Source organism: Siniperca chuatsi, linkage group LG14 (assembly GCF_020085105.1).
Source record: "Siniperca chuatsi isolate FFG_IHB_CAS linkage group LG14, ASM2008510v1, whole genome shotgun sequence".
Taxonomy (NCBI): domain Eukaryota; kingdom Metazoa; phylum Chordata; class Actinopteri; order Centrarchiformes; family Sinipercidae; genus Siniperca; species Siniperca chuatsi.
The window spans coordinates 20,938,418-20,963,817 of NC_058055.1; the positions used below are offsets into that span (position 1 = coordinate 20,938,418).

Sequence of the window (25,400 nt, forward strand, 5' to 3'; positions counted from 1 at the left end):
CAACAAGAAGTGATGTGTTTTATATTTCTAGCAGCAGAGGTAGGATTGGAATAAACAAGAGTTATACAAAGAGTATAACTGGGTAACTGGATTTCTTTCTAGACAATGTAGAGTAAAAACACAAAAGGTTCAGCAAAAAAAAAAAAAGGACAGTGTGAGTGCTTGAGATAGAATTTAATATCACCCTTACATTCAGGCTTATTGAATCCAGATATTGCTACTCTTATCTTGTGGGCACCCACTCACTCGCCTTACATGCTTATGATCTATTTTGGGTCGTGACCAGTAGTTAAAGAAGAAGATAATGCACATTGGCCAATGTTCCCCACTGTGAGTAGTGTTATTGCACAGTACTCTGACAGCTTCAGTGGGTTAAATCGAGTCACCAACTGTTTTAGGGTCCTCTGAAGGGCACTACAGAGGGAAGGTAACAAATTCACACCAAGCTACTTTATCCCCCAGGGAGCTGATATTATCTGAAGCTCTTTACGATTCACAACACGGATATTTGTGTTCCTGCTGCCAAGATCTGCTTTTATGTCAGCTATTATTTCTGCCCACAATATTTTATACAGTCTGTTTATGTTGCAGGGACTTGTAGAGAATTTGGCAAGGCAAAGCAAGTCAAGGCAAGTTTATTTGTATAGCACCTCTTTAAACACAAAGACGTTTCAAAGAGCTTTACATATGGCATGAGACAACACTGAAAAGAGTATGAGCAGGGGAAAAAATTATTAAAATGCAATAAAATGATGATACATTGCAGTGGTCAAGTGCCTCAACTTTGATAAAAAAGCTGCAGCGGACAGAAAGGTCTTTAGCCTTGAATTAAAAGAGTTTAAAGTTAGAGCAGACCTCACTTCAGTTTGATCCAGGTATGTGTTGCATAAAGCTAAAGGCTGCTTCACCATGTTTTGTCTTAACCCTCAGAACAGTAACAGTAATTGTTTTACAATCAATCCTTTGACACACAGATAGCCAAACAAGCGATTTGAGAACTGGAGTAATGCGCTCTGCTCCTGTGCGGTCTTGGGAATGAGCTGAAGCTCATCCACTTAATCCAGCCTACCAAAATAAAAGCATTTTCAGTGTCTTGTTAGACATAAATCCTTGAGTGCTCACTGTATTTTAAAGGAATAGTTCAACAGTTTGGGAAATAAGCTTGGACAGAAAACCAGTGGAAACTGGAAGTCACTCCTCCCATTCAAGAAATAGCCCAGCACATAACCTCACATAAATCCGCAACTAGTCGTTTTTAAACAGACAAGATCATTTTAAGATAATTGTGGAGCTTTAGAGGTGCAGCTAGGCAGATTTTGTTACCTTCCGATAGAGCCAGGCTAGCTGTTTCCCCATTTCCAGTCTTTATGCTAAGCTAAGCTAACTGGCTGCCGTACAGACATGAGAGGGGCATCAGTGTTCTCATGTAACTTTGGATTTGCTTTGAAAGCAAATAAGCATATTTCCCAAAATGTTGAACTATTCCTTTAAGATGGTCTTGTTGTGGATGTTAAAGCTTAGGTCTATAACTTCACCAAGATTTCGGATTTTTTAATTTTAATTTTCCGCAAAAGGGATTCCAGGTGTGGGCTGACTTTTGGCCTTTCTTCTTTGACACTAAAAATTATCATCTCAGTCACTTATCTTTGTTTACTTGGAGGAGCAGAATTAGCGACTCTTCATTTAAATTCATTGGTAGTGTAATATAGTTTAGTAGGTACCAAGTGTTCTCTTTAGTTCTTATTTGAGAAACTAAATGGATAAACTAAATGGATAAATCACTTTTGAAAATATTCATGTATATTATAATAATCAACAGCATAGGTTTTAACCTCTATAAAATGAGCCAGTGACATACAGATCAGTCAGTTCCTTGTTGGTGTCCTTTATCACTAATTAGCTTACAAACAATAAACTGCTGAACCAGATCAATACTCCTGATTAGTTATTAATTGCTTATTTACCACAGGTTGGTGTTATATGGCATGAATACAGGATCAGTGGCTTTACATGCCTGTGGTGTTTGTTTGTCCGCCCACCATGATTAAAACATCATTTGTGTTTCTAAACATGCTTCATGGTCAAGATGTTTGACAACCATAAACCAAACTTTCTTTTCTGATTCTGAGGCGGCAGCACTAGATTCACCAAATTTACGTCTCTCAGACAGTTTTTTATTTTCACTCATGAATTTGTAATGTTGTGACAGATGAGGATGCTAGGTGTGGGAGTTATCTAACTGTCCCTGTAGGATCATGAAAAGGATTTATGACGTGTTGCACAGGCCTTTTACTTTGACGGTGCAGGTCACTGGGGTATTATATTTTTGAGTGTGGACTGTGAAGGAGAACCTTTTAAAGGCACCTTTTACGAGAGATGAGATTACAAGATGTACTAGACATTTTTTTAGAAATGTTCTCTTCAGCTAATTACCAGTATTAAGGTTTTGTGTAACATATCATCCGGCAAAGTCTTGTCGACAAATCTTTGCCAACCAACCGTCAAAATCAAATTCTAAATGCCTAGGATTGTTTTAGTGTTTGTTTGTTTTGTTTGATGCTGTATTGTTTTCTTTGCCTAAAAAAAATAATTTATAAGTAACATTTTTGGATTACAATAAGCATTTATTTGGGGATTCAACCATTAGACCTGCATCAACTGATGTTTTTGGCCACTTGGGGACTAACATTTTATTACCTTTTTAGGTTGATATGGAGAACTTGCAAGGAACATCTGGCACTGACAGTCCATGCGTAGCTGTCCAGGATAGCACTGATTTAAAAATAAATAAATAAATAAAATTGCATAATGATGGCACTCTTGCAAGTGGTGCAGGTCTTTTATTATTTTGCACACGTAGACCTAAAAAAATATATAGATGTCATGTCTTTATCGCTTTGCATTTGCCAAAGAAAATATATCCTTGGTCCACAGTTTTACAACCGGGAAATGTGTTTACAATTCAGCCTATCACGTGCACTTGTGATTTGTTAATTTTTCGACAAGACGAGTCAGAGAAATCATTTCAAATGGTGTGCTCTAAAAAGAGAAAATAAGACAGCGGAAACAGAGCTTTTAATCAAGAATGGAAAAACTCTTGCATGTTCCCACAGGCAGTTCAAATCCAGTGTGTCTCATGTTCCGAGATCGTGGCGATTATTAAAAGCAGCAATGTGAAGCGCCACAGAGCATCTTTTGAGAAGGTTAACAAGGGGGACCTATTTTGGTCATTTTGCTAACAAGGAGGATGGCACACACACACACACACAAACCCCCCCCCAAAAAAAAATCACCTACTGACTGACTGAAGTGCTTCATTCAACATTGGTATTTAACTGATGTAACTGAATCATTAAGAATCAAATCAAAACTAATCGATTCTGGACTTTGTGAATCGAAATCAAATCGGGAGATCAGTGTCGACATCCAGCCCTAGTGTTTATTGTGATTTCTTTAGCATTGCTGTATGAACAACAAAGGAATGCATTTGCTTTGATTGAATAATTTATGTTTGTCTTTATGATTATTGATGTAGATGTGAATAGCAACACACTCTGGTGTAAATCAGCCCACTAATCCCAGTAGTGTAACTAATAGATGAAACGTACTTGAGCAACACGTGACAAATTGATTAACTGTTTGGACTTGTAATCACAGAAGAGCTCCTTCTATAACAAGCTGTCTGCATTTAAGTGCACACTCCAGTTTTATTATTCCAGTTGGGATTGTCTTGTTAGTAATTAACCCAGGATCTCCATATTGAGTTTGGGGTGATATTGGGCCAATTACAGATCAATAATCTGGATCTTTAGTTGGCTGCTTCCTCACAGTGGTATCTGTGTATTTCATAGTCGATGGTGCTCATTAGTAAGCAGCACAGGTTTGTAGTCAATATGCTGGGAGCTGCGAGGGTCAGGTCAATATAGATCTGAGCTGGAAGTTAGTTGGAGAAGTAAAGAAATATAGAGACCATTATCTCCTTTGTTTCTTAGCTTATTTATACTCTTTTCTTCTATGACTGAGTGATATAACTCATTGGTGAAGTTAAAAAACTAGCTGTGTTCTCATTTTCATTGTATCTCTTCCTCGCTCTTTCCCTCTGTTAGTATGTCTTCACAGTAATTTACCACATGTGCGTCACATATCACTTAAGTCAATACCATGAAATCCATTTTTAGTCACAGACACTTAGACACACACACAATACACACACACATGCATTCCCTCTCTGGTCTCAGTGGGTTTATCTCTATCTCAGAGATCAGTTTGGGAATTAGTTCTGACGCAGCTCCTGCCTTTCCGCCCGGGGCAGCACACACATTGTCTTTCTCAGACCCACACACAAACACTGCAGTTGACTGACATGCTACGCATACACAAATTCCCTTACACACTGGTGCGAATGGAAAGAGACACTCATTAAAAACTGTATGTTTCCACACACCTGTTGGTATGCATATTTTTAAATTTAATTTGTGGAAATGTCAAAAATGGAAGAAAAATCCTAAAGTTTTAATTGTTGGCTGAGGTGTGAGGAGAATTTTCGGTGACATTTATTGTTCAAAATTGCCCTTACTGTAATTTTTAGTAGTAAAGTTTATTGTTCAACTGTAAAATTCCCCTATGTACATAACTTAATTCACGAAATTAGATTTGTTTTTAAATCCAGGATCAATTGGACTTCGGTAGGTAATTTACGTTGCTGACCTCTTGAAAATGTGCTTAAAATTTGTGCAGTATTTGGATAGAAAATTTCAATTTCTCCCTCTTTCTAGCACTATCTCGCTCTCTCTCTCTCTCTCACTCACACACACACACACACACAGACACTCACACACTCACACACACACACACACACACACTCACACAAAGGGCATGGTGCCCTCCTGCCAGACACCTGTTGATGTAATTAGTGGTTGATGACAGCCAGTGCTCTGCTGACCACTGTGTGTGTGTGTGTGTGTGTGTGTGTGTGTGTGTGTGTGTGGGAGAGAGAGAGAGAGAGAGAGAGAGAGAGAGACAGAGACAGAGAGAGTGAACAGAGAGTCAGCAAGTGAACATGTGTGCATATAGTTTGTTTATCATTTATGTGGATATCTGTGTGCATTAATTGTCAGGACAGGAGAGACACGATGAGTGCAGAGAGAGCTGATAATACACACTGACGGAGAGAGAGAGAGAGGATGAGAGAGAGCCTTACGGTGTGATAGTTAGAGAGAGAGAGTGAGATATGGAAGGTGTGGTATGAGAGGCGTTGGCCTTGCTCAGCACAGTTAATACACTTGTAATGCTGATTATCTCTAGCCTGCCATGTCATAGATGGATGAGATAGAAAGGTTCGGTCATCGAGGGATTAAGGGAGGGAGAGCAGTAGATGGATGGTTAGAGGGAGAAACGGAGGAATGCATCTTTCAATTGTTTTCTAGTTTCAAGCATTTTCCAAAAAACATAATATGGTCATTTTTATCAGTTATTAGTTTTTATTGTATTTTAAATGTTGAACATTGTATTTTGCTGATTTTATTTTATTACTTCTGTCTCAGCCAGTGTTTTAAATCAACTCTTTGGCTCACCTGCCAAAAAGCAAATTACCTGTCAAGTTTAATTTACACTGGCCAAATTAATGAATGTCTAATGTCCACAAATATGTCATATTGACTTTGTCATAACCAGATGGTAGAACAAATGGTCTTGAACAAGCAAACATCTCACCTGACTGGTCAAGAAAAAAAAGACATTTAAAATGGATAAAAGGTGAGATATTTATACAATTTCTTTGAGCATGTGATCGTTCTTCACTGACACCAATATGGCTGATTTTCCTGATATTAATCCCGATAAGGAAATTGCCTGCATGGTCATTTCCTGACATGTCCGGTGCATAAACATTATATTCACAACCCATCTCCACTTTCAAATAAAACCCTCTCGGCATAAAAAAGGCATGTTGTAGTCGCTCCTGATTACCAGACTTGTAAAAATATTGATACTTTTATATACTGTAACCACAATAACATCTCTCTTTATCAGAAGGAAAACAATGAAATCTCATCTGATCCTCCATCCTGACGCAAAAATGCTGTTTTGCTTTGGTTTCATTGGCTCTCCAGAAAATGTAGAAGTGCTGTGTTTGCTGATTCAGAGATGCATAGCTGCTCAGGATTAATGAATAGACTCAGACAGAGATGAGACAAAGACAGATGGAGTTAAAGAGGCATAAAAAGCCTGACAGAAGTACAGATAAATTGTTGGGATAATATGTTTCAGTATACAGATAGGAGGATGGATGATTAAATTATGGAGGAAAGAATGACAAAGGAGAGAGTTGGTACAGGGCAGGAGCCTCTGACAGACAGAGTGAGAAAAGGTCAGAGACTGTTTGTGCCAAAGGAACAAGAAATTCAATTCACGTCACTTCATCTCAAAACTCTGCTGCCCTGTAACAAAGATTTGGTTTGAAGACAGGTGTCAACATAAAATAAATCCCAGTTAAGTATGGAGCCAATTCGCGCAACATATAAAGTATTTACCACACAATATTTACATATATTTATCTAATGTAAAAAAAAATAATAATAATAATCATTTTCAGTTTGCTAAAATAAGAAAAGGAAAAAAGGCTGCATTGCTGCTCAGTGCTTAAGACAGTTGGCCTTGATTTCCAGAGTTTGGAGGAGAATGAGAGAGGTAGTGAAATGTGGGGGTAAAGGGTGAGAGAGAAAAAAAGGAGAGAAAGTAAACAAAAAACAGAGAGGTTGTTATTTTACTCCAAACTCCTCTCTCATTGCTCTTCCTCCTCTTTACCTCCCATCCTGCTCTCCACTCCCCTGTCATGTGTCCGGGCAGAGGTAGTTGTTTTTAAAAACGGTGCACACACACACACACACACACACACACACACACACACACACACACACACAGTGTCCTAATCAAAGCCAGGCTCTGCACATTGTGTCCCAGTTGAGCAGCTATTTTTATCTGCAGCGCTCTAACAGGGATGGAATGGGTCAGATAGGCCAGGCTGACGAATCCATCAAGACCAACAGATAAACAGTCAGCCTGCTGGACCGCCAGTACACACACACACACACACACACACACACACATGCCTACACACATATACTGTAAACAAATGAACCAATTCTGTTTCTTTATCACAAATGCAAACTCATACAGGCCTTGCTCTTTTTCTGTCTCCTTGTCCCGCACTTGCTGACACATGCGCACACACACACACACACACACAAAAGCACACATAGGACTACAGGTTGTTCCAGTCTATGATGTTTTGTGTTGTGTTCCCACCAGTGTAATATTTTTCTGATATATGTGTTTATATCTGTATTCCCTTGTTTGTTCTGCCTCTTTAATACCTGAATCTTTGCCCTCCTACACTCCACACATGCACAGACACACACACACACACACACACACACACACACACACACACACAGTCTGTCCTGTCCCATTAGCATAGCCTCACACATGCATGATGCTGCCACCCACACACACACACACAGATGTGGTTAGAGACACATGATTACTAATTTACCATTGTAAGAGAAATCCAGTTGGCAGAGATCTAGTTTCTGGCTTGTTAGTTTGGGATTCAAGTGCTCTGGCTTGGTACCAGTTAGTTTCTCTCCCGACCTAACCCTACCTCTCCAGTTACTTGGTTCTCATGACTATGTGTTGGATATTACGTGCAGTACATCCACAGCTGTATGCAAACTTGAAATCTTCACAACCCAAAGAACCACAGTATGTTCTGTACATTAAAACATAACTGAGATGATCAGTTATTTTGTCTTGTACATAAATATCAGCATCTGTAATAGCTCCTAGCTGTTTGCTTGGAACCCAACATACAATAGCAGCTATGAGGCCATTAAACAGATATAAACCTTTACTGTGGTGTACATGGTGTTGTAAAAACATTCACAAAACAGAAAGGCCACCGGTTGTACAGTAAGTGCTGTGTGCGCTTCTATGTCGTTCTCTCGCTCTCAGTTCACATTAGCTCCATTAGCCTGTGCCACTAAAGTAATATCAGCTCAGGTTATACTCCGACCCCCTAATTATTTATGACTAATGGTAAATAAAATCAGTAAATATCAGTTGCTAACAATAAATTGTTGTGGCACTCGTATCAGCAGTATAATAAAGGCGTCAGTATTCTCCAACCTTCGTGCTTGATGGATGGTCTGAAACGTGGGTGGGGATGCTGGGGCTGGGTCTTACCATTTTTGTAACTTTCCAAAACTGACAAGCCGGCAATCACGCCCACTTCACGCAGGTGGGTGGAGGTGAGAAAGTATGCAGGTTTGAAATTCTCTTTCAAGCTCTCTCTTTTTTTCATTATTTATACAACTATTTCTTTCACTTTTCATGTGTACAACCCCCCGAGTACAACACTATGAATGCCTTCCAGGAAAGATTGTCTGAAAGTGTGCGCTACTAGCCCCATATTTAAACAATTATTGCCTCTTGCCCCTCGCTAGGATAGTCGGCCTGCTTTCGAGTGTGGCCACTCGGAAGAGCTACAGTATGAACACTTACTTCGGATGCCACACTGTATGAACTAGTTCTTTTTAAACATAACCCAGCCTTAAGCATAAACTGATAGGAGAAAGAGCATCCCTCCTACCTCTTGTATTATTTTGATGTGCAGTCACTGTACATAAACAAGTACATAAACCATCAACATTTTCTGATTGAGAGGTCAGTCCCACCCACTTCACTCAAACTATCTGGACATTGGAGAGACTTTTTTGACTAATTTTGCAGGTCAAAGCTCAGTCAGATTAAACTGTCTCTTCCCCTTCCTTATTGAAACCAATGGGGAGGGAATTTTGGTCTGAACGCACTTGGACGCTCTCTCTGGTCATGGCTTCTTCTACAAGTAGCTCTTGGTTCTTCTCCTCTCTGCTCTACTAGCTTCAGAGTTACAGAAGCTAGTGGAACAGCAGAAACCTGAAGTTTTCTGTCCATATTCAAAGCTAGTATGGGTATCTACTCTCTGTAATTGCTGTTTTATCTGTATATAAAAGATTTTTGTTAGCATTTAACAACTACAGCTGCCAGGGGACCGCACATCAGCTCTCTATTTCAATATCTTTGAATCTTGTTTACTCAGCTTTTTGTACTTGTCTGCCTCTCTCCCTACCTGTCTCTCTCTATTTATCTGTTTCTGTCTTTCTATCAGTCTCCTTCTCAGCCACTGTACTTGCTTTCTTCTCTCTCTGTCTCCTTCTCTCTTATGTGTTGCCAATTCAAAATAGTAACACACACACTGACACACATTTACAACCACCGCTTTTCTTTGAACATCCATATGTGCTTAACATAAACATGCACACTTGCACATTTATCTCCCAGCTCCATGCTCTCTATCCAATCACATACACACTCGTATACTGCTTATAGTGCCATATGATAGTAATTTAGCAATATGGAGGAACAGGAGGGCTCAGCTGGAGTTTGGGTCTGAGTGGAGGAAGAGTCTGGGATCCAGTTTACTGGCAGGAAACAGGAAGTCGCCTCTTGACTCTTACCTCTTATTGCCTCATTACTGGATGCACATAAACCTCTGTTTGTTGCATTGATCTATTTTTCTTTTTTAACCTTAAGATTTTTCAAAATTCACATCTTTCTGTGGTCACTTTTGATGTGATATGACATTTTTAGTGGACTAAATACGGATTCATTCACTTGTAGAGAGTTGTGTATGCAAACAATAATTAAAGTAGTTTTTTGTTATAAAGTTGTTTGGCTACAGTATTAGCAGATAATTGCATTTATACATCCAGAAGACATAGAGAAACATTATCATTCATTTCACCTGATGAACTTGAGTCCAGTATATACTCTCTTTCTCCTTTTAGCTTTTTATCTTGCACTTTAGCTGCTAGATGTTCTACTTCATTCACCAGCTAGTTGCTAACTTTGTGTCCCTGCCCTTTGGTGGTAGCACAGCTTTTTGCTAAAAGCAGCTGCCTGCTGCTGCTGCTGGAAATGGGGTTGGTGAGTGCACTGAAACAGTAAATGTGCCATAAAACCAAAATAATGAACTAAAAGAGCCTTAAAAGGTCTGTAGAGCTGCAGAGTTTGGTGGTAATAGCCCCTCACATATTAAACATTGGTTCCATTTTTAATATAAAAAATACTGATTGCAACTGTTAAGTGTCTTAACTGTGTGTGTTTTATTTGTTGATATATCATAACAAAATGTATGTCTGCATGTATTTGTATCCACATGTTTGCTGGTCATAATGTTTATGCTATTATGCTCACTGTTTTTTGTTCGTCGCTGCACTAAATCATGATGAGATGAGACTAGATGAAACATGCTGCCCGAGTCACACCTCTGTCCTTTAATTTGTAACAACGATGTCCTGTGTTTCAGGTGCGTAACCTGTGCTACATGGTGACACGGAGGGAGAAAATGAAACACACCCTGTGCGACCTCCAGGAGAAGATCTTCCACCTTCAGATACAACTACTGGAAGAGGACATTGCTGGCGGTAAGACAGAGAGAAAACACAAGTGTGTGTCTGTTGTGATTTTTCTAATTCCAGTCATCTAAACACACCGATGTAAAAACCTGTTACCTTTCACCCACTCTAGCAATGTAGCCAAGGCCGCCAACACACACACTCTGTCCACCCAAAAAAAAAGTACAATTTGGAAAGCTCAAGTGCATAACGGTTACATCTAAACCCTTGTTGACTGAGTGTAGTGGGTGGACAGTTTTGGAAATGGCCTGTCATAATTTTGCACAGTAGGCCACACTTGACACCTGCACAGCAAAGAACATTGGAATAACAGTTCAGCCACATATTGTGACACACACCATCCACATAAATGGAGCTCGATTTCCTATCCACTCTTCACAGATGACTGACTTTGATGCATTTCATGCAGCTGCTCTGTGATGGAGAACAGGAAGGATGAAGCTGGCTGGTTGAGTTGATGCTGCTGTGTTTGTGAGATATCTGCAAAAATGAGATTTATAATCTTAGTGGGACCACCAGGTTAAATGGTATACATTTTTAGCATTTATTTTTTATGAACATGTTATTAGCCTGGCAGCTGCATTTTGTAGCAGCTGAAGTCGATGAAGGGAGCTGCGGCTGAGACAGGAGGACAGTTGCAATAGAAGAGAAAGACTCCCCCACACTGTCCATCATTCATAATCACTTTATTGATTGACCTCAGACCTTCATCAGGTAACAATGATATAGACAAATAGCACCATACATATGCACAATCGGCACTGGCAACACTTCCCGAAATGAAGGTCATTGAGCTCTTCAAATATAAAAACAAACGTGATACTGAGCTCTTCCAATTGTAAACAAACTCTCAATTTACCAGTATTTTAGAAAGTAGGTTCACATCACACAGTAAGTAGTTCTAGGGACATAAGATAAGATTTTCCCATGTTACACAATGTAGCCTATAGTAGAAAGAAACACTAAAGGCAATCTAAAAAGGGGGGGAGGGGAAAATAATCACAACACTACTAATACTAATAATTTATAAATTAAATTTCAACCTGGACTCCAGAAGAGATAAAGGCGTTAACAACTTTGTTTAGGTCATCGGTAAATAGGAAGAAGCTTATCTTGAGATATATATCAGCTGAATAAACAACCTTCTCAAGTTGATCATTTAAACAAAGGTACAAGCTGTTGTTAAGGAGATGATAGTTAAGTATAGCTGTTTAGAAAATACGTGACCTGTATTTGTCTCGGATATTGTTAAAGAACCCTATTAGTTCTAGTCGTCGTGACCTGCAGCTGTCATGGCGATGAGAGTGAAAGCTTGTTGTCATGGTAATACCAGTGACGTCTCGCTGGCATGGTAATGATAGTGAACTCTTGTCAGCCTGCCCCTGTGGCTGTGTCATGGATGTTTGTGACTGCGTGTGTGTGTGTGTGTGTGTGTGTGTGTGAGTGTTTAGTTATTGCTTAATTTTCAGTGCTCATCATTTCCGAGGAAGGCTGCACACACATCTATGCACGCCACTAAATCTTACAAACACTTTCACTCTCTTTCTAACTCCCTCTGTGTCTCTCACTAACACACTCACGCTCTTAAAGGCGCGCACACACACACACACACACACACACAAACACATGTACACACACGCAGTGCAGAGCTCCTGACTCAGCGAGTACCGGGAGCTGTGCTGTTGGCATTAAACAGCCATATCTATTCACACTCTAGATTAGAGAGGATAGTTGGTGTGTGTGTGTGTGTGTGTGTGTGTGTGTGTGTGTGTGTGTGTGTGTGTGTGTGTGTGAAAGAGAGACAGAGAGAGAGAGAGAGAGAGAGAGAGAGCACCAGAGAGTGAAAGATGAGGTTGTCTGCTATAATGATTTGTCGTGTCCCTCACCTTGTATCTACCTCTTTTTCTCGGCCTCTTTTATCTTTCTTATTTTTCCACTCTCAATTTCTCTTAATCCTTTTCTTTAATCTATTTCCTCCTCCATCTGTTTCATTCTTTCTTTTTCTCTCATTTGCTGTGTCCTCTAAGGGTTATATTTTCCCTGTTTTTTCTCTCCTCTGTCTTATTTCCGTTGTCTCATCCGACAGTGTTTCAGTCAGTCCGTCAGTTGTCTCAGTTTGTTCTTTTTTTGTCCTTCTGGCCACACAAACTGATTTTGGGACACTATGTGACACTAAAAGTAACTGAAAACATTGCCAAAAGTAAGTTTTGCCAGACAATACTACAGACAAATTGTGTTCAGGTGGTTGTATTGGTCAAAGCAGAGTGAGAAAGTTAGAAAAACAAAAAAGAATAAATGCTATGTAAATTAAATCTGCTTGGTTTACTCATTTGATCCATAAAGTCTAGTGTGGCAGAACAGGCATAATACAATAAGCTGAACATGTTGAAACTGTAAAATCTGATTTTCAGAAACCTGCAGATACTCTGAGCTCACTGTGCACCAGCACCACTATCCTTCCTCCCCTCATCTCCCCCCGGGCTTGTTTCCATGTGGAAAACACACACACATCTCTCCTCAAACCCACTTGACACAGAACAACACACCTCTGTCCACCTGTCTGTCTCTCACAGTACTTAATCTGTCATGCTCTACGTTCTGTCTACCAGTCCGCCTGTCTGTCATGTTTATCTTCCTGTCTGACATGTTCAGCGCTTCTCTCGTCATGCTTTGTGTATGCTAGCATGTTACCAGCAAGGCGGACAGGCACGCGGGCAATATCCCTGTAGTCCCACATGCAGACAGGGAAGCATGATGCTGAAAGTACAAGGAAGTCTGCATGATGATATGGCATTTAGTGTTCTGTAGCAAGTTATTCATATATGATAACATAAGTAAAAACTCAACAATGTGATTTAAAAACCTTAACAAGACCGAATGTGTAAATAATTTGATATGAAATAGAAATTTCAAAAATGATTTGAATGAGCTAAAATAATTTTCACCCAAGAAGTAAGCTCCACTGTAGCAGAGTTAACCAGGCAACAAATAATCATACCTAAATGTCACAATTCATTTTCTGCCAGCGCCTTGCCTTATCAGAAGGATGAAGACATACCAGCACTACCTTTATTCAAGTTAGCACAGCTAATTTCAAGATCCTGTTGTCCCATTTTTTTGGACTAGATTTTCTCTCCAGATTTTGTGAGCTTAACCAGATGAGGCACTTTTGTCATAAGATTAAACGTAATAAAAAATAACATGATTTATGTAAGGCAAGAAAATGATAATTTCAACAAATCAAGACTGGAGAGTCTTCAGCCATGCTACTGGCTCTGTGAGGCTCCACATAGGCGCAGCGGTGCTTTGAGCAAAATGCTAATATCAGCATGCTAACATGTTTACAATGACAATACTAGCATGCTAATGTTTAGCAGGTATAATGTTTACCTCTTTGCCATCTTAGCCTAGAGTGTTGGCATGCTAACGTTTGCTAATTAGCACTAAACACAAAGTAAAGCTGAGTCTTATGGGAATTTGATTCGTTTTGCAAGTATTTGGTCATAAACCAAAATACTGGATAAATTACAATTTTGACCTGATGATACTTACTTATGTTCTTGACTCATTTAAAAGAAGACATAGAGTCACTTTGGCTAAACAGGAACCTTCATTGCACTTCTATAAACAGTATAAACCTTCTCTCCAGAACTTAAGATAACAGGATTTCCTCTTTATCGCTGTCAAAGTTGAAACCTGATGGTGAAACCAGGTTTTGTTGTTAGGTCATTTGGTCCCTTTTTTTTTTTTTTTTTTTTTTTTTTTTTTGATGCAGGGCGGACAAGCACTTGATTCACTTCTCCACAGCCGATCAGTTCTCTGGTAGGGACTATATCTATAATCTATAACAATAATCTTATTTATACACATCAGTGTGCAGGCATGTATAGAGTTGCAGCTGTGTTGTAGCACAGTATTCTGCACACATACACACTCAGTATTATTGTTATGCAGGAAGTGTACTACATTTATATTCTGGCTCAAACCGAACTGTGACAAGCTGACAGTGGTTAGTATTGGCCTCTCTGATCTGCTCTCAGCAAGTGTGTGTGTGTGTGTGTAAGAGTGTGAGGAAGAGAAAATAAGGATGGAGGAAGAGGAGGATGGGAAGGGACAAGAAGGTAATATGATGAAAGAAAGAGAGGAAGAAGAGAGAGAAACAGGAGTAGCGTGAGTGTGAAAGGACAGAAGAAAGGGTGGAGTGGGGGAGGAAAAGACAGTAGGGGAGTAAAAAAAAAACTTTCTCACATTGCACTAATGAGCTCAGGTAAGAAATGGGACACAGTGGCTACACACACACAGACTGGCACACTGCAGTTCAGTGCACCTAGAAAGAGGGGAAATTAATCACACACTTCAAAAAGACGAATCCCCTGGTGCTGTTGCACCTTCTAAACAAGAGAGGGAAGGGGGTTTGGAGGGAAGGATAATATTGCAGATATGGAGAGAAAGGCAACAGCAGAATGTAAAGACAAAAGAGGGAAAAAAGCACAGATCTGACAAAAAAGTGTTTAAAAAGGTTTCCACTGCTGATAGTTGGATTTGTGCTGAGATTACAACCTGCAGGGGGAAAGCTTCCACACGTTCAAGCCGAGCCTGCAGGCGTCCTTGAAAACCCAAAGACTAGTTTCCCAAGCTGTAGAACATATAAAAGAACAAGATCAGATTAGGAAAAATGTTGAAAAATGGTCCCTGAGAGATCAGAGGATAAGATGGTCCCCCTGTCAAAACAAAAAAAGAAAGACATCACAATTTAGGAGCTGTGTGAAGAAGCGTTCCCTCTGGGAGCTCCCTCAAAGATCCCCTGGCGTTAATGGCCTCCGCAATTTCAGCAACAGCCATAAAATAAATTGGAAAAAGGGGGAGAAATGTCTGGTTGATGTACCTGCACTCTTTTACAAATCGTCTTTATGAAAAAACAGTCACATTACACTCACATCCTCCAAATATTCCCTCTGTCTCTCATTCACTTGTACTAAAGCTCGCACGACGGATAATTTCAATCATTTGTTTTATATTTCGGTGCAATCTCCAGCCTGCTCGCAATTAAGAATTCACCTTTGTTCAACTTTGACCATGCAAATGTGCACAGTCGGCCAATTATGGACTGTGTTTGGTAATGTTGAAGTCAGTATTCCAGCGTGTTTCATCATCATGTTTAGTACAACACCACACCTCCAGACTACAAACTGTTGCTCTCATACTTTATGAAATTTTCTTGAATGGAAGTCTAATTTGACCGTACCTTTACACTCTGACAGCAAGGGTTCAAAATTTCCCTGCAGTGACTGTTTTCGACCATCTAGTACCAGGAACTAAAATCAGGAACTAAAAGCCTATTTTTGTTTGTGTTTGCACCGCTTCTGAAGACCTGTAGATATTTAGCACACTAGACACAGTCCAGGAACTAAATTTAGATACCCTATCAACATTACCATCTCACTGGACAAACCAACAGCTTTCATCTGCAGGTGAGCAGAGTCGAATCCTGGATGTAAATAAAATCTGATTTTTGAGATTCAAGATGAGCAGTTAACTCAGAACTCATGTTTGTCATGGTCAGATAAAACTAAAAAACTAAGATTTTCTCTCATATGGAGAGATGAAACCTGAGCCGTTTGTAAATTAATTATTTCAAAAAACCTTTTCTCTTAATCTGGTACTGTCCTTGCAAAAGAGCTCTTTTCAGGCTTTAAACACTGGAAACAGGAAGGATGTTAGCAGTGTTGAAGCACACATCGAGAAGCTACTGAGACAACTTTCTGTCATTCTTCCATCCTTTTACGTCTGTGTAGTTTTCTTGAAAGAAATCTAGTAGCAGTAAGGGTGTTAACATAGCTGAACCAACCTCTGACCTCCCATTTTTACTTTAAGGAACGATAAAACAAGTGAAAAGTAGAGTAGTGTTACAAGTCTGATTGCAAGCATATTGGCATACAGAAATATAAAAATTAAATAAAAATCTAATCGTAATTAAAGCTCATGACTAACAAGCTTAACTAACGTGAACAAAAATGCTAACTCTGCCACGCTTCCATCTAATAAACTTCAAATTTCTCACTTGAAACTAAATTGGCCCCCACCTTGCTATTGCATCTGTGTTCAGTGCATTAGTTTGTCACACTCATAACTTTTGACAAGAAATTTGACCCAGCATGGACCTGGAAATATAAAACTTCTCCACACTTTTAACACCTCATTCATCCCATTTCATCTTCCTGATCAGCCTTCATGCTGTCATTTTCCATAACATCTCCACATCGTTTACGGTATTCTTCCACTTCACCTTACATTTTATTACTGAAGTGGAGATACAGCACGAAACTTCTCTCAAGCCCTTTGAAAACATGAATATCCCTAAACAAAAATTTTAACTTTTTAGGCCCACATAAAAGTACAGTACACACAAATGTTCTTTTCTTCTTTATTTTGCATTTCTTTCTTTCTAAACATTAAGTATTGTACTTCTAGTGAACTATACTGTCTCTTCTCCTTTGCTCTCACTCCTGAAACTACACACACACACACACACACACACACACACACACACACACACACACACACACACAGTGTCGTCTCAGTGTGAAATCTCTCTCTGGTCTCTCTCAGCTCCATTCATGCATGTCCTGCTCCTCCATGCTAAAGCAAGCATGAGGACAGCCTAGTGCTGGCTGTGACAGCCACACACGCAGTGTAGTCATGTACTCTACTGACCAACACACACACAATTTTGAAAGAATCTATACTGTATGCTACAGAGCAGCTACAATAAAATACCAAAGCTTTTTTTTTTAAGCAAAACGCTCCTTATTCAAGCCATTCTAGCGGCACGGCTGTATGGGTGGCAATGTCGGTCCGTCAATTGGTTCACCACTTGTCCAGACTGAAATATCAGTGGATTAAGATTAAATTTTATACATACATTCATGGTCCCCAGAGGATGAATCCTACTGCATTTGGTGATCATCTGACTTTTCCTCTAGCGCCATCATCAGGTCAAAATTTAAATGTGTCCAATAATTTGGTTTATGACCAAATACCTGCAAAACTGATGACAACAGCCTCAGCCATAGTTCCTTTTTAGTGCTAACTAGCAAATGTTAGCATGCTAACATGCTAAACGATGTGTTAGCATTAAGCTCAAAACACTGCCGCTGTGTCAAAGTACAACCTCGCAGAGCCGCTAGCATGGCTGTAGTATTGTTTACAAATTTTCACTGAAAAATACCCAGATTTTTTTTAAAGAAGGAGACAGGGAATTAAAGTGACCACGCCTTGTTCCATTTCCTGCCGTAACAGGATGCTGTTCACCACAATTTACGGTGAACAGGGTCATCTGGTGGTGAGAGCAGCCGCTTCCGCTAATAGAAAGTAAGGAGAAGAACAGAGAGTGATAAGTAAAAGCGCTGCTTATTATACTGCACATGAGAAAAACATTAAAAACAATAAATTGTACATTTTGTAATGTCATTTTCACATGAAAAGTTTTCATTATGGATATATATAATTTAATGTTCCCCTCATTTTGAATAGCCAGATTAATTACAGATGTATTTTTAATAAAATCTGAAAATAATGAGCTCTACGTTTTCTACTATTTTCATTGTTTTTTTTCATTCATGTAGACTACTTCACCCTACAGTGGCTGCTGAGAGAAACACACACATAAACAAATAAAATCAGCTTTTCTAAACTGCAGTGTAGCTTTAATGAACCTGCAGGTGCCACCTGCTGTACCAATGCATGCACACCCAGACACATATAGTATATAAACATGAAACACAGCAGCAGGAGAGTTAGTGAGCCATGCAGTCAGGACTCTGTGTTTGTGTAAACAGCAGGAGCCTGTAACAACAAGACATCCCAACAATAAGGGCTTTCCATGTCATAGAATGAGAGACGGAGAGAGATCATCACTGTGCTGTATATGTGAGAGTCAGTGGAGTGTGATTGCATCATTTCCTTACATGCTGTGTTTCTGTGTGTGTGTTAAGCGTGCATGTGTTTGTGTTTATCTGTTAGATGCAGAGCTCAGAAATAATCAATTCTTCTTCTTTCAGTGGAATTGTGTCATAAATGGGAATAATGGTATTGAATTTAGAGTTCAGATGATTAGTTGATTATTCGATTGGTTGATCAAAAGAAAATTAATCTGTAACTATTTTCATAATCGATTGATCAATAAGGTAATTTTTCACAAGCAAAAACACCACCAATTCTCTGGCCCCAGCTTCTCCAGTGTGAACTGTTGGTCAGACAAAACAAGCAATAATAAAACGTCACAGTTTCTGACATTTTATAGACTAAACGATTAATCAGTTAATCGTAAAAATAATTCACAGATTAGTCTATAATGAAAATAATCATTAGTTGCAGCCCTAATTGAATAAATAATAAATGAATTATCTGAAAATGTGAGTTGTACCGAACATTATAATTATTTACTGTTAATTTGCGTGTTGATAGATTGTTATTGTTGACAGTAAAATCATCTCTTTTGATTCAATTGTTAAAATTTGAATTTCATTTGGCGGTTTTAACTTTGTTTTTTTGTTTGTTTCTTACCTACTTTCCATCCCATCATGCCCCTGACTCAGTAAAATATTTTTTCTTATGTAAAACAATATAATAATAATATTATAATTATAATTGATAATATAATTATTAGTATATTATGTAGAAGGGGAACTCTATGAAGAAGACTAAATGTAGAAGAACTGCTAACCCCAGATAAATGGAAATGTAGAGTAAATGAGCTATTTTTAAATTGTACCTATTTGTAGTGGTTTGTTAACAAATGAAATTAGATATAAAGAAACTGTATAGGCTGTATAGCTCCTTATTAAATAGCTGCATTTACAGTATAAATCTTAATATAGGATTTAATTTACAACTACCAGCAATGCTGGCGATTTCTAGCCATCTCTTCAACATACAGCAACATTAAAACTTGTGCCAAGTTAGTATTTTTTGCAGGACTATTGGATTAGACTGTATTATACTGTCAGGTGTTGTTCTTATTTAGTCCTTGATCATGTGTTACATATCAGTGTTTGTTGTGTTACCTGCCACACTCTCAGCTGGAGGGAGTGAGCGAGGTCTTCCGGAGTGAGAGGACAGCTCGCTGCAGGGAGGCTCTCTGCAGGACTCTGGTACATATCGTGCAGTGTGTGTGTCAGCATGCTCATAGAATTGAAGACTAACACACACCTGATGTGTTTGTGTGTGTGTGTGTGTGTGTGTGTATATATATATATATATAAACAGTATGTGCTCTTTCCTGAGAGGCAGTATCTGACAGTGTGTATGACAGTGTTGTAGTTGTGTTGTTTTTCTTTTCAAGAAGTCTGAAAGGTGTTTGATTTTTATTTAGAGAGGTACAAGAACATGCAACACAGTGCATCCATACACACAGATAACCGGGAACCCCGTGACTAGACTTTGTTTTCATTTATTAACAGTACATGGGTTTTGAATCTGAGCCTCAAACTTGAACTAGAATACTAAGCAACTTTTACAACAAGCATTAACATGCATCCCGGGTATTTAGGTTTTATCTGGGTAGAGCAGAAGTGTAAATGTGCCACTGAAGATGAACTATGGCTCTATCACCAAACCTCATCAGGAGGCGAGTCACATTTGGCCAATGACACCTTCCCTTTTCTGCAACCACAAATTGGCTAAACAACCGGTAACCCCCTTTGAGAATTACTTCAGCTCACCTACAGTAGGATGATGTCCTATAAAAAACATTTCTCAGTCCGACTTATAGTTGTCAGTCGCAAGCCTCTTTGTGCACTTGTGTTTCAAAACATGAAGAGAAAGTTCTGGGGGGCTATAACACAATCAAGGAGTGTTATCATTAATGTGTGGAAACATTACTTTTTCAGGCCCTAAATTCAAGTTCACCAGAGACTTTTTACACTCTTTTTCCTATTTTCCTTCTTTATTTCTCCCCTCTGGCAACTATCCAACTTATTAGCTACACATTCTTACTATCTTGCAAAGCTAAAATTTGATTTTGAAAGTGTTCGCATCAGCTGAGTTGTAGCAAATAAAACCATTTCCTAAAATGTCAACAAATAATCTGAAAAACTCAATAATTGATTAGCATGGATCTGTTTTGCACTATATTTCTCCAAGTTTAATGTTCTTTGTGTGCTACTTTCTCACTCAAATTCCACCTGAAAGGAAGAAGTTCTCCAGGCTCAGTGACACTTTCCAGCTAAATCAAGCTTAAATTGAATAAATCAACTAAACCCTAACCTGAGCCCGTCTTCTGTGTCTCCCTGCAGAGAAAACCCAGAAGGGAGAAAAGAGGAAGCAGAATGGAGTGAAGGAGAAAGGGAAGGAGAGGAGGAAGAGTAGTCCTGAGAAGAAAAAGGAGAGATTGAAGTCAGAGAACGGCTCCCTGCTAAAAGAGCTAGGTACATTGTGTGTGTGTGTGTGTGTGTGTGTGTGTGTGTGTGTGTGCGTGGGTGGGTTTATGCCCTGCAGTGTTTGCAAATTGATCAAATGCACCTCATTGGCTGAACATATGCCACATATGTGTGTTTTTCTGTGTCCATGTGAATGATTCTGCTGACAAAAGCTTGCAGCACATTCGTAGCCTTGATGCATCAATAATTTATTTGAGGCAGTGTTTTCATATACAATCTCTTTATAAGGGCAAAATGCAATAACAAAACAACCAAGACATTATAAAAGTTGCAAATCTCAGGATAATATTATTTCACTTTGACCTGATAAAGACTTTATATGTGGAAACTTGGTTTAAAATAAATTATTGATGCATCAAGAGTGCTGCAACCTTTAGCAAATAAAAATGTTTTATCCTGCTGTGATCAGCATCCTTTCCATGCTGGTGTATTACCTTTTCTTTTTTTACAGACTTCATGCCACCATCATCATTGTTGTCATGCATTTTCTGTGTGTTAGATCAAGTGTCGGGTGAGACGGTAAAATCTTTAATAGGAGTTGACTGCAGCTCAGCCCAGCAGGTCTGATCTGATGCATCAATCTGTTGGTGTTGGTGAGAGACCGAGAGGCAAACACAAGAAAAGTGAGGGAGAGAGATGCAGCAAGTAAGAATGTCATCCCTGTAAATCATACAGACCTCCTCTCAGCTTTCATGCAATAAATAAATCACTTTGTGTTAGCCTGTAGAACTGTAGTACTGTAGAACATCCCCCTAAGAGGTACAACACAAGTTACAATCATACTGGGAATTATGGGAACTGTGCTTTAGTCCTCAGGTTGAGAGACAATCTCACTAACCTCTAAACCATCCTACAACAGTAAGAGTGAAAGCTTGGTACTCCACATAGTCTTAAGTTGACTGACAGGGCATTATTAACCAAAGTATTGTCAAACCAAAGATGATACATGGATGAGCAAACGAATGAATGAAACAGAAAATTACAGACAAGATTTTCTTCTTTTCTTTTTTTTTATCGATTTATTGTGTCAAGGCATTTAAGTTAAAAATGCACAACATAACGTGGTTCCCACTTGTCCAATATGAAGAGTGCAGATTTTATTTTAATGTAAACTTAGTCCCGTTGGGGAATTTGAAGATGTCACGTTGGTCTCTACCGTTTCAACAATGTGGTGCAGCAGCTGATGAGGCTCATGGGTACTGTAGTATTGAGTGCGTTAGTGTTTCTGTTAATTGTTAAGAGTGAAGACAACATGAAGCAAATTGAAAAAATGGCTCAGTTATCTTCTCATTTTCAGTAACACACATCTTGCAAATCCATTTCCACTGCAACACTTCTACTCACCACAACCCCTTCCTGTCTATCACAGTGAATGAAAGACCAGTACACCCAGCAGGAGGTTCCCACCATCGCTTATATCACAAAGTGATTGAAAGAATGTAACAGTTACTATGGGGAATATAATTAAAGCATGATACTGCCTGATCATGTACAACGCATCCATCTAGTCTTGCAGTGGTGCTATCAGTCGGAGAAATCTGACTATGAAATAAAAACCTACGCCTATCTATGGCGAGACTCCTGTTAACCCCTTGTGTCGACCATAAATCCAGTTTAACACGTACATTTTTCAAATTCTCTCAAGTGCAACTCACGTAGCCTAATCCTAAACAATGTTGTTTTTGTAAAGAAAAAAGAAGTTGCTAAATCATTCATCAAAGAATTTGACCCATACTCCAAATTTTAAATGGGTAAAAGAAGTGAAAGTTGGGAATAAGAGGTAGGAAAAAAACTGGCATAGAAATGCTGATAAAACTGAAAAGAGAGAAAGAAGCTCTGTCAGCTTTAAGCTTTGTCATTAATAAGCGACTGGGAGAGAGGCCTGGCACTGCCAATCCTCATCGTTAGTGAGATGAGGATGGATGATAATGGTTGTCTATCCTGCTAGAAGGCGATCCATTCCCCACTACCCATCATTACAGCTACATATGATGCTCAGAAGACAGATATTAAAAGGAAATTTGAGCATGCAGATTATGTGTATGTAGATTTTTGTTCGTAACATTGACAATTTACAGACATTTAGCTGACACTTGTATCCACAGTGACTTGGAGTGAACGAGGAGAGGAGAGGCTCAGTGTCTCGCTCGAGGACATAAGATAAACTGTTGATGGACACACTGGCGGCTGTGGTAGTTGAATCTTTAGCTTTTAAGTTGTCAACACAAGTCAAGCCACCTGCCTGACTATTGGGGTGCAAATTAACATTTAAATGCACAGACATCCTCATAAAAGTCAAAAAGACGCTCTACTCTGAAGCTGTTTGTCCATCACTAAGCAGCGAGAGAGGTTTATTTTTTTATTTTCCACTGAGCAGAATTGACATGTTTGGCCTGGAGACATCTAGTAACTATTTTGTGTGCCTGAGAGCTTGAGTTTCTTAGGAAATAATCCAGGTTCATGTTAGCGAGGATAGAAATGTGTTGACTGATGAGTTAAATCAGGGGTGCAGATAGCAAAGCCTCTCTATTCAGAAACATGGGAGTTTCAGATTTAATACTGAATGTCAATCCCTTTGTTCATGTCCATCTGTTTACCTCTCTGTCTGCATTCACTGAGGTAGATAGGCTTGTTTTGAAAGGTGGCGCTCTTAGATGTGTTGGCAGCTCCCGTAAAGTCATATTTCCTGACATCCTGAAAACATCCTGAGTTTATTTTTTCACATCCAGCCACTTCATGGGACAGCAGAGCTGTGACAGTTTGATGAGAGCTGTTTCTGTCGGTCGTGGCAGAACCAGAGCACGCTGTCAGGATCAAACAGTGTTTCCTCTCTTTCAGGTTGTAGCTTTCATGCTATCACTTTTATTTTGGAAATGTTTCCCTCCAAAATTACATAACCATTCAAAGCCATTTTTGGTTGATTGATGGCATAAAGATCAAATAAACGGTTGTGCTTTCAGGGGTAGTAGGAAACTGCATGGTCAACAAAATACAGACTGGATCCTTTGCACTAAAAATATTGAAGTATGAGCTTAAGTGGGGTTTCTCCTATTAAATAGCATCTAAAAAAGTAACTTTTTGTCCAAATAGTGACACTGTTAGCAGTAAAAAATTATCATATTTAAGTAATTGACATTTGACTTGAACAGTAACACTTAACTTTAAGTCCCGCTATTTAGCATTTATAAGCAGTAATTTTAACAATTTAATAAATGGTTTAAAACACACTATAATATAGTACGCAGCTATAAGGACATTTTTGTCAACAATTACAACTTCTATGAAGATACTTTATATTATTGCATACATCTATATATACATACATGTATATGTGTATATATGTGTACATTATATTTTTATTTATATATATATATATACACATATATACACGCACACTTTGACTATATTGTCATTCATTATCTGTCTATACACAGCTTATGGGTGTCCACATAGGAGGTACTGTTGTCAATAAATGCATTAATAAACACTTATCTGCTCACAACTACATTATAGTGTGTTATAAACCTTCAAGATCAAGTTTAAGATCAAAAAACTATCGAGATATTGTAAGTTTTTGTTATTGTGTAAGAAAATAAATAATTAACATGCAAACAATAAAGGGGAAAAAAAACACATTTGCGATATACTGTAAGTTTGTGTGGGCAAACAAAATGGAAAACAAAGTCCTCCATATCTTCAGGCTTCCTCTAAAATCAAGCTTCTCTGCTCTGAATAGCTTCTATATGTAGGACATCAAGTGGGTGGATTTGTAGTCTTGCATAATCCTTGTTTATATGTACCCAGATCTAATAAGTTATGAATATTCCTGCAATGACAATCTGTAAAAAGCGGTGGGCTGCACAGACAACTACTGTACACGATTAATATCTGAGAGCCTAAATGAAAATGAGTTCTGACTAACTGAGACTAACTGTGCTCTCCAATATAATTTATGTGGATGAGTAAAAGCAGCTCACCTACATGAAGGATAATATTTATTGTAATTTACTACTTTATAGATCCTCTAAGGTAAATTCTCTTCTTAGTTACCCCCCTCCCCTTCTCCAAAGGGAGGTCAGATGTTAGGTCCTACAGCTAAATGACAGTGTCAATAGAAAAAGACAACTTTTTCCATCTAAATGATGGGGAATTGTGACATGCATGACAGACACGTCAACATACGACTGATATGACACATGAAAAGCAATGAAAGTACATAAACGGGACATATTGGCACACTGACAGCAGCACTAAAGCAACATGTAAAATGTGAGGAGTTCCTTCCTGTGATCTCAGAAAGCGAACATGACAGAACATTGCTCAAAGCTACAAAAACCACCCAACAAAGACTTCATACTGCCATCAAAGGATGAAACCTGGAGCTGCTCTGTCGATAATAAAATGGGCTTTCCCTTTGTGGGATTAGAGCATTTTGGTAGGAATTATA

At 38.8% G+C, this 25,400-nt stretch overlaps 1 protein-coding gene across 4 annotated transcripts in view; it reads left to right on the plus strand.

Annotated features, from left to right (window-relative positions):
- jade2 (jade family PHD finger 2) overlaps window positions 1-25,400 on the plus strand; it is a 196,798-nt gene that overhangs the window by 148,650 nt on the left and 22,748 nt on the right. For 3 of the 4 annotated variants that reach the window (XM_044222722.1, XM_044222723.1, XM_044222721.1), the window contains 2 exons: window positions 10,406-10,523; window positions 20,810-20,941. In XM_044222722.1, the coding sequence (XP_044078657.1) occupies window positions 10,406-10,523; window positions 20,810-20,941 (250 nt within the window). The remainder of the gene's footprint in view (window positions 1-10,405; window positions 10,524-20,809; window positions 20,942-25,400) is intronic. The other variant, XM_044222724.1, reaches the window with a different exon arrangement.